Consider the following 11445-nt stretch of genomic DNA (forward strand, 5'->3'; position numbering starts at 1 on the left):
TGATAGTCTAATTACTATTTTCACGATGCTAAATCATCAAGTAAAAAGCTCATGATTTTTAAAACTAGTTTCATACACGCCTTGAGTCATAGAAATAACTAATTACAGTCTTTAGAAAAGATTAAGTACAATTTGATCGCCTAATGATACTTTTTTCAGGTAGCAGTGAGTAAAGCTGTTTTGTCTGGGCCATGTTAAGTTTTTTGTTCTTTGGCTTTACATTTGTTTTAAAGTGTTATTAACAGTCAAAAACTTTAATTACAATTACAAAATTTTAGTTGGTCAAAAAATTAAGTATTTAGCTTTTGATTATTTATTTTTTGTCGTTTTTACACTATTTTGTATTTACTCATTTCGTATCTTTTATACAAGGGTAAAAAACAAATTATCCGGCACACCAATTGAAAACTAAAACAATAAAAGTTTTTTTTTTAATAAAAGAGTTATGATGAAGCAATTATTTTAAGTCTAAAACTAAGTATCATGAATAGGTAAGATGATAAGTTTCATATAAAAAGATCATTTAAGAATACGTTTTTTAATTTATATTGAATGTTTGTGCATAGATTAATATAAAAAGTTTTACTGAATAATCGAAAATAAATATCGAAGTTGTTTAATTAGAATTTTAGTTACAAAAGTGTGTGTTAGTGTTTAAAAATGATAAATATATAATTTAGTAATAAAAACTATACATATATCGTTTTTACGAAGTTGTAGCATCATTTTGTTCTTTGGTTTCTATCTTTTCTTTTGTAATCGCTCTGAAAGTCAAATATATTAGGTCTTAACAAAAATTGATGGTTTGCTAATAAAAGATGATTAACTTCTTTAATTTTTAAGGTTTACTTAAAATTTTTATTTATAAAATTTGGTTAAGAATATCAGTTTTATATAATTATAAAGTTTTTCAGCTTCAAATTTATTTTTAGTTACATTGTATCATAAACTTGTTTGAATCATTTATTTACTAAGATACGTTTATGTTCTATCTTTTCCCTATTTAGATCTTTTTGAACTTAATAAAAAACAAAGTATTAAATTAAAATAAAAAACTTTTGAAAGACATTGAGTTTTTTTTGTAAAATATAAAAGTTTCTTGTTTTTTGTTTAAATTTAAGACTTTGAAAAAACTAACTCAACGTATTAAGTTTTGAAAACGATTTTAATTAATTTTCTTTTAATTATGAAAAAAACATTAAAATATGTTAGCAATCAAAATAAAGATAAACTTCTTATAGTTTTAACATTACCAAAAACAAATACATCTTTAAAAATGTGATTTATTTACAGATTAGTAATCAAATGTTGTAATATACTGATAATTTAAATGCTTGTTTAAGTAAAATAAACTACTTAGAAGGCGTTGGAGTTTTATCAGATGCAACTGAAATATCGTCTTTACTAATGTTTCTTGGCCTGTTGTAAATGTTACCGTCTCTACTGTTCACATCATCGATTCCACTTTGTGATGATATCAATCTATCTCCCGGATGTCGCACTATGCTGGTTTACAAGTCTTGTTTATTTTGGCAGAAAATATAATAAAAAAGGTGAGTTTCGTACAATTTTTTATAGTTAACATCTTATAATTGTTCACAAAACTTAAAGGTTTTATATTTTTAATGTTTTTACTTTTAAACGACAGAAAAGTACTAGGTTATAAAAGATTTAAATATACACAAAAGTCTCCTAAAATTTGACATCAATACTCATAAACTATACCAGTGGTTCTCAACAAACTTAAAAGCTGCTCACAGCAAGTTACTGAAAACAAACTCTGTGCCCTCTAGACTACAAAAAATACAATTTGTCATTAAAAAACACTTTATTTATTTGTGGAGATTATGTATATAAGTTATATAAGTAAAGTTAATGACTTTTAAAGAACTGGTAATTTGTACAATTTTTTAAATGTTTATGTTTTTAAGTTTATACAGTACTAAGTAAGTAGTTGAATTAATTTAGATAGTAAAAATTCTACTTAGTATAAGCTTTTTAAACTAAATTTGTAATTGTGTTAGCAATTAAATTCATTGTATTTTTTATATCTTAAAAAATATTTAACTACACTGATAGTGAAATTTTTGACTATATTTAAACTAAATGCTATACTAACAAGCTACTTATATTAGATTTTATGTCCTTAGTATGTTTTTAATATCTTTATTAACTTCTATTAAAAAGAAACAAAACAAAGTACTAACCATAAAAATGATGCAAAAGCTAAACTTAAATATTACTATTAGGTTTAATTTAAATTTTTAAAAACTACATTGTGTGAGGTAGAAAATTATATTAAAACATTTAGCAACTCGCACTTCATAATAAAAAGCTTGTTGTAAAGATCTTTCGACTAAGACTTATCTACACAGTACCTTGTTAGGAAAAAATTTAAATAAAATTATATTATAAGCAAAACAGTTAAAAAATTTTAGAATATAAAATGACGTCGTAGTCGAGTGTGCAAATTGAATCTCTTATTATCCAAGATCTAAAGTAGGGGTCGAAAAACGGTGATACTTTTACTTTATTTTATTACTAACAAGATATTGAGTTGATAATCCTTAGTCGATAGATCTTTACAACAAATAAATTATGAAATGTGTGTTGTTAGATGCTATTATAAAGGTATGTACTGAAAAAAGCTTATTTAAAGATTATAACAGTAGTAGAATGTAGTTTTTAATGAGTTTTATAAACTGATACATAGAAAAACTATATTTCTAGATAAATGGTCTTCACGGGGTGCACCCACGCACACTAGTATGCACAATTTTTTTGGGTGCACGAAAGCATTACAATATACGAAGCTCGTCTAGGGGTTCATTTTGAAACTTACACTAGATATTCTGGTAAGATAATAAAAAAAGTTAGATGTTCCGAAGTTTCTGATGAAAAGCAAATAAAAACACAGTCCTTAAAATGTTTAAAGGGAGTTTTAAAACTTAGACTAGATATTCCGGAAAACATTAAGAACTTACACTAGACCAGTGGTCTTTACGTTGTATACGAAATTTATTTTTGACTGACAAAACCATAATCTTTAAGTGTTCCAAAACTATGTAGGGATGCACTAAATCTACTTTGAAATTTACACTAGGTAAAGCCTTTTACTAGTATCTTTTACTTTAGAGCCTTTAATAAAAAGCATAAATAAAGTTACATTCATAACTGATGTGTGTTTTGAAATTTATTAAATATTAAGGGTAAATTTTGAAAATAGTTACTACACTTTTGGGTTATTATGAGCTTTGGGTGCACAAAATTGTTTTATTTTGTTTTTCGTGCAGAGATTTCAATTACTATGAATACAATTACTCCTGATAACGATTTTTAATTTTTAAAACTACATTAGGTAAAAAGTTGCAAGAAAATATCATAATTTTGCCTATGTAAAAAAACAAACCTTGATGTAGGCCTTGATGAAAAGTCACTGAAATGATCTCTAACGTCTGATATTGTGAAGGGATCAACAAATCCATGATTGTAGAATTGAGACGATCCTGAGTTGCTTCCCAAATAAGAACCACCCGCCATTAAACGATCCTTCAGAGTAGTAAAAAAGAAAGTTAAAATCCAATAACAGTGTTTGTAATTATAAAGCTACGTTTTTAATCAATAGTTAATAAATAAGTTAGTACTGACAAATAATAATTAAACTCCTTTTATTATATATTTCTAAAGATTAATGAAGCTATCGTTAACTCTTACACCGTAGTTCACGTACAATAAACAATATTGACTTAAAAAAGAATACTCTAAATCAGTGATGACGCGTGATGACGTCATTGGGGGAGCAGAGCAACATACACTACATAATACAGTTACTTCTCGTACTTAGGTGTTTCATTTTGACTCTTTTTTAATTTTATTTTAATCAATGCATATTTTAATGAAAAATAGAGTATCACTTAAGCACTTTACATCTATTACGCATCCTTCTAGCGCATTTTCCTGGTTTTATCGAGATAAAAGTGAAAATCAAACTACTTTTATGATAAAAACGAGTCAATAAAAAAATCAAGTTTAAAAAATTAATAGTTGTTAAGTATACAATAAGATATACAAAACACACAATTTCATAAAAACTAGATATATTTCGAGCAATTCTCATCAGTAAAGTACAAAGCTAAAAAGAAAAAAAAATTACAAACTTATATAGTAACCAAGGAATCATAGAGTAATCAAGAGATTAATAAAAGACAAAAGCAATTAGTAACAATTAAAACTATTTAAGTTTACTTACTTTATACTTCACGTTATAATTAATCTACAGTAAAACTAAACATCAATGTAATGAAAACAACACTTATAAAGTATTACGAAAATCAACATCTTTTTGCTTGCATAAAACAGGTTTAAAAAAATACAAAAAAGTTTCTAATTTAACAAATTAAAAATATTACTACAGATTTTAATGATTTTGAAAATATTTAGTATATAAATTTTTACACATGTTGAATTATAAACCAAACATTCTGCAATGGATGAACGTTTTGATGCATTTAAAACCTTGACCGATGTATCATCTTTCTTATATTAAAAGTAAAAATTATTTACACTCTTTGGGACATGCTATTTTATCCTTTTCCTTAGATGTTTTATTGTTAATCCAATATAGCTTGCTTTTAAACAGCAGATGTATTGGGAATTACCAAACTTTTATTTAAGCTTCATATTGGATCCTTAACACCTGTTGTTTATAGTGATTTAGAGGTGGAGACGATTCTAGGGTTTGCTGCATAATAAGTATTTCTTATCAAGTGTCTAATTTTGTTTTCTAAAATTTTTGAGTTTTCATTAATGAATGGAATTGTTAAAGTAACTACTCATTTTTTAGGTCCTAATGTCTTTATTTTATCCAAATTTTTCAAATGTAAACGAATTGTTTTGTTAGCAAACTCTTGTAGGTACCAGTTATTGTTTGATAGTAACTTGATCTGTTTGATTTCACTTAGTAGCAATTTTTTTCTGATTAGACTCACTTTTTTCTTTAAACAAAAGTTTTTAAAATTATTGTAACTTGTAGTAATGTTTTTGATTTAGTTAAACTATAAGCTATTTGTAATTTGTTACAAAAACCTATTTTATGTAAGCAAAACGTTTTTGACTATACTCTTTCTTTGTTTCTATATTTTCATAATACTTTATAAGTGTTATTTTCATTATATTGATGTTTAGTTTCACTGTAGATAATTTATAACGTAAATTATAAAGTTAGTAAACTTAAATAATTTTAATTGTTATTAATTGCTTTTGTCTTTTATTAATCTCTTGATTACTTTATGATTCCTCGGTTACTACATAACTTTGTAAAATATTATTTCTTGTTAGCTTTGTACTCTACTGATAAAAATTGCTCGAAATACATCTAGTTTTATTGAAATTGTATGCCTTGTATTTCTTATTGTAAAATTACTTGCCACTTATGTTCAAATAGTTGTTAAGTACTTAATTTATTAAACTGACGCATGTTTTTATGTCTTAAACTGATAACACAGCTTCGGTAATTAAAAAATTGTGATGTTATTATTATAATTATGTTTTTATATTCAAACAAAAATGTTTGTATAAATCTCTAACATAAAACATACTTATAAATTTAATACTTTTTAACGTTTATCTAAAGTTATGAACTCATTAAAATTTTTAAGTTCACTATTCATGTAAAAGGGTGTTTTTATCGAATGTAAAAGATTACATTCACCAACACAAAGATTTATAAATTTTGTAATTGCGTCGTACATTCTGGTTAAGTATTGTTTCTTATTATTCAAGAAACAACACAAAAATTTATAATTTTGAGGTACATTTCTTTAACTGATAAAAATTAAGTATCTAAAAGTTTAAATAAACATATATATATATTCTACTCAGAATGTACTTATTTCCATTTTATCTTCTAAGTTACGCAAAGAACTTTTAAGACTTCAAGAAGATATTGTTATAAACCGTTCTATTTATCAAAAATGTTTTTAAGCTCTATAAAAATCGAATTAATAAATCTAAACAAACTTGTTAAAATACCAAATACACCAGCTAAGTTCTTAAAAATATCTTTATATTATAAAACAAACTAAACTGCAGTTTAAAAAAGAAACAAGATTATTTCCAACCCCACAAAAACGTGGGTTTTAAGTAATTAATAACCATAAAAATTACCATCTATACTAACATTAAATAACAGACTAAATAAAAAAAAATTTAACTAAAAAACTTCAAACGAAACTTCTGTGTCTAAAGTATAAAAAATAAGTAAATAAAACAAAAGAAAAATTGCAAGTTAAAATGTGAGTTGATTTTTTTTGGGTAAGTCAAAAATTTAAAAGTTACGTTTAAATTAGTTTTTTTTATTCGAACAATTGATAAAAACAAATTTTATGCTGGAAATTATTTAAGTCTTAATATGTTCGTAGTATTTTATTTACATATTAATTTTACGTACAATTTATTTTTACTGTTTTAAAAAGATATGAAAGTTGTTTAAATTACTTAAAAATCAGTGTATGAAGAAACCATTTACTCTATTTTAGTTGTAACTTTTAACAGGTCTTAATTCAAAATTTAATATATTGATGTTGTGACTGAGCAACTCTTGCATTTAATTTAGTTTTGATTATATTAAAAACCAAATTTTTGCTATTGTAACGTCAGACTTTATTGTGCTTTAAAAGTAATTTTTACTGACTTTATTTTTTTGTATATCACTATATATAAATGGAACTGAACCTGTTCACTGACAAGATGTGGATGCTGCCTAGGCCACGATAGTGGGACGTGACTTCCTGATACAAGACCACTCTTTGCAGAAACAGAGTAAGGAATTGTTAACGTAGCCAATCTTACACCAGATAACTCGATAGGAATGTTTCCTGCAATTGACCATTGGTCTTTTTGAGGGTCATAACATTGTAGTAAGCTCATGCATTTTTGTTGTGACCAGCTATACCCTCCCACCTTGTAAAAAAAAAGTTAATGTTGACTCAATTAAAGATAATTTACACTTAATTACAATTTATTGTTTTTGTTATTAACTTCAAAGTATAGACCAAGTTCGGAATAATAATATTTTTATCAAGCTTTTCAATTTATATGGTTAAACTGTTTTACATAGTATAACTAACAATATAAATTTTTTCATCGTAGAACTCACAACCACCTTCTGAGTGTGGATGAGGAAGTTGAGAAACCACTGACCATTGGTCAGTCATCACATTGTATATCTCTGTCTCTGTAATTTTTTTTTAATTTTTATAATTTTACACATAAGCATTACAAATTTATTGAAAAAAATATCTAAAATACAATTAAGTAAATAAGAAAAATGCAATTGTAACTATATTGTTAAGTAAATACACAACAAACCTAAAACATCAGTCCTTTTGTTTAAACCAGTGTTTCCGCCAGCCACAAAAATATTGTTTTCACCAAAAGCTACCATAGCATGCCAACCGCGTGGAAGGTGCATAGGAGTACGTTCATGCCAGGTGTCATGTCTTTAATTATAAATTTTAACATCGCTTTTGAATACGAAGTGAAAAGTTTGAAACAAATACTTAAAGTAAGTTTGATTGCAAATTATTTTTTAACGATGTTCTCTAGTAAAAGATTCGAACATTTTTATTTTAACTATAATAACAATAATTGAAAACATTGTTAGTCTGAAAAATAATTCTAAAAATTCTGCAACTATATTTTGACAATCTGTAAAGTATTTTTTAGATTTAAAAACCTTGGGCTGTATGCCAACAACTGATTAGTAAATCTGCCCTCTTTAAAGCCACCGCTAATATAAATTAGATTTCCCTGTATTGCTTGAGCATGATCACAAATTCCTGTTTGTACAGAAGCAACGTATCTCCATCTGTCATCATCTAAAGAATAACACTCCATCGAAGACATTCTACCTGCGGCATTTACTCCTCCTACGAAACGTAAAAAATGGTTTAAACTTAAATTAAAATATTGTAACAAAAATAACAAGGACGCTTAATACTTTATAAAAAAAAGAACTATAACTTTACAATATTCTTTCAATAGATTTTATGATACATTTTTAATAATTTAAAATATTAATAAATTGTACCATTTCTAAACAAATATAAAGTATTTAGATACTAGTTAAAATAATTTTAATTTTTTTTTAATTTATAAACAGTTTTTTTTATTACCTAAAGCATATATACGATTATCGACAACACTGACGGTAAATCCTGCCCTTTTGTCATTCATGGAAGCAATCCTCATCCAAATATTAAATCTTTAATAAGACAGAAAGGGTTAAAAAAATAAAGCTAGCTTGATTAAGTATTTATTAAGGTTGATAAATAATTAAAACAGTTGTTTTGAACCTATTAGTTATCATACCTTGGGTCGTATCTAATTACAGTGTTGACAGCGGTCGCACCTCTTTCATCGAACATATTCTGTCCACCCAGCACATACAAGAAGTTGTTCATTACACATGCACAGTGACTGCAGTTGTTTATGTTAAAAACTAGATATATAAATACACTAAGCAATGTGGTGCTTTTTGAAACAAAAGTAGTAGTTTTAAATATCGTGATTTAAACTGATTAAGCCTAGAACACTTAACTTTACAGTGTGGTTGTTAGTTTTTTATAATTGAAGTTTAAATTAAAACTTTCCTTGATAACAATCTAATACTGATCTAAATTATGAAACTCACCTACAAAGTCCTTCATGCATTGGGGGTAAAAATTCAGACTTAGATAGATCTCCATTGATCGCGTATAATTGGTTTGATACTCTGTCATGAGGGTCAACTCCACCAATTACAACCATTCTCGAATCTGTTGATCTTACCTGGCAGATCCATTTATTAAATTTTTAAAAATAGTGAAAATTTATTAGTTTAAATTATACTTAAGTTGAAGTTAAGTTAAAAATAAGTCCGATAGTTTTTAGTTTTTTATAGATAGTTAATTGAAAATTAATGTTTATTTGTAGTTCTACTGAAATAGTTACCTGAGTTCTTATAGATTGAAGTATGGGTTGCGAATGTGGCAACATATGATAGTTTGAAGCTTCCAATAATAGGAAATTACACTCAACTCTCATAAACTCAACAAAATTTACGTATCTTAGCAAATCTCGTGGTGGTATGAGCGGAAAGTGAATCTTTTCCATTAACTGCCGAACAAAGCGGTATCTGTTAAAATTAAAATACGGTGTACCAGTTCTATGTGTTTCTTTTTTTTTAAACTATAGCAACAGATAGTTTTAGAATAATTCAATTTCATCTTTGAATGTTCTTTTTTTAATTAGTCTGGAGAAGATAAATGAATGAGAAGAACAAATTGAATCAATAAAAAAATATATATACAAACTATGTCATAAATAAATGGAGTTATTCTTTCCATTAACAACCCAGTTTAAGTGTGTTAGTTCGTTAAAACACAGAAACACATGTTGGTACAATAAAGGAAGATTACTGTACAATTTGTTTTTATTTATATTCCAGTGAAGTTACTTCACTAGGATCTTTTTTAGCAAACGATTTAACCTATATTTTGAACAGTTATAAACTATGTCTTAAGTTTAAAAAAAATAAATTTGAAATTTAGAAAAATAATTTACAAAGATTAAAAACTTATTCAAAAACATGAGAAAAAATAAATACTTAACATTATTAAGAAACATATTGAATATATATTGTTCGTCTCAGTATACGAAACTAGATTCACTACGAAATGAAAAAAGTTGTTTCATTTGAGAATTTTGTAACAAAAATTAAAAAATCTCCTAACAAAAGACATCTTACTGAGTAGTGAGTAGTAGATCGGTACATTTAGCAAAGTTGTGAAACTTAAAAAGAAAATACTTTTCGTAGTAGAAATCAGAATAAATTTTTACATTTGGTAAAAACGGTTCATAAGAAAATGGTTCATGGACCTAGCAAGCTCAAAAAAGTTACGAAGCTGCAAAAAAAAAACAGGGACGACCTGAAAACGTCGAATGACGTTCAGAAAAATTTAAATTACCTCAAATGTTATAGTATTTTGTATTATAGTATAGTATGCAGCTACCTTTAAACTTCAAAAATAAACTAAATTTTGAAGTAAAAAAGGCAACTGTATACAAGGCAGTTTATGATGCTCCGCAACTCTTATGACTCTTCACGTCTTGCCAGTTATGGAGACAAATAAAACAAGTAAAAAAAAACTCATATTTTTATTCTAAAAATACGTTAGTCAGGTTTGAAATTTAGATTTTTTATAAAATGCTTAACGTTTCTTAAGTTATTTGCTAAAATTGTTGCTTTTATCAGGAAAAAATTCTTAATTTATAGGAATTTATTTTAAAATAACTTTGTTATGAAATTATAAAAATCCGCTTCAAACTAAGTTTTTACAACAAGAATTTTGTATTAATTTTTTATAAAAAAGTATGTTTTTAGTTGAAAAGTATATCTCATGGTCCGCATATTTTTTCTCTGCGGGCTTCAGTTTGCCGACCCTTAAGCAATAAAGGTTCTTAACTTCAGCAAAGGATGATTAGATATAGATATGTGTGTTAAAAAATATATCTAATTCATGTACTAATTAAAAAAAATCACAGTACTTTCTTTTTATTGAGCTGACATCTGTTTCTGTGTGTCAAGCAAGTTAAAAAAACTCAACGTAGTTCTGTAAAAAAATAAATCCTGTAAGGAAAAGTAGAAGATAACATAGGTGAATGGAACTCTTTTCAGACTCTTTTTTTACAGAGCTCCGTTGGAGTATATTAACTTGCTTGACTTACAGAAAAATAAGTCTGTTCAAGAAAAAGAAAGTACTGTGAAAAATTGTTTTTATTTTATAGTCTAACGATCTTGCTTCGATCTAACTTTAATTTTTTAAAATTTGTTGCATAAACAATGTTCACTGTCTACGCCTAAAAAAATCAATTTGTATTGAAAATAAAAATAAATTTGTACCAAAAAACTGATTTTCAAACTGTTATGAGTATTTCCTTTAAAAGGTTGGCCTGATGGCGTAGAGATCCTATTGACGTCTTTAAAATTTTTTAAGTTGAACGTTGCAAAATCGAAATCCAGTGGTGACACATATACAAAAAAAAAGGAATTTTTTAAGCTATTTTCACTAAAACTATAGTATAAAACGTTCAAAATCGAACCTCTCCGATTGTTTTAACAGCCACTGTCGCGATGCTTCAAAAAGTTCAAGCTCTGAAACATTTTTTAATGTATACGAATCCAATAACAAACTCATGTTTTCAATTGACAGTTTCTGCGAAAATTTTCTACATCTATAACTATACATAACGAAATTGACTTATTTTGAATGATAGTACTTATAATTGTATTCAATTATAACAAAAACTATTAACAACAGCACTAGTTTATTTAAATACTTGTATTTCATCAGTTTTGACAAGTTCATTAAGGTGTTCAGCAATAAAGTTGTATGATTTCTCTTC

At 26.3% G+C, this 11445-nt stretch overlaps 1 protein-coding gene across 1 annotated transcript; it reads right to left on the reverse strand.

Annotated features, from left to right (window-relative positions):
- Positions 1-642: 642 nt before the first annotated feature.
- On the reverse strand, positions 643-11439 carry LOC145848397 (kelch-like protein 9; the record flags this gene model as incomplete). The annotated part of the gene is made up of 13 exons (XM_082953889.1): positions 643-764; positions 1357-1506; positions 3410-3549; positions 6733-6960; positions 7128-7234; positions 7369-7499; positions 7736-7928; positions 8175-8263; positions 8371-8478; positions 8693-8829; positions 8992-9175; positions 11143-11255; positions 11380-11439. Coding segments are annotated over 13 exons (1698 nt in total), but the record flags the coding sequence as incomplete, so codon positions are not given.
- Positions 11440-11445: the final 6 nt, after the last annotated feature.

Source organism: Thalia democratica, unplaced genomic scaffold (assembly GCF_965202585.1).
Source record: "Thalia democratica unplaced genomic scaffold, ktThaDemo2.hap1.1 HAP1_SCAFFOLD_1379, whole genome shotgun sequence".
Lineage (NCBI taxonomy): Eukaryota > Metazoa > Chordata > Thaliacea > Salpida > Salpidae > Thalia > Thalia democratica.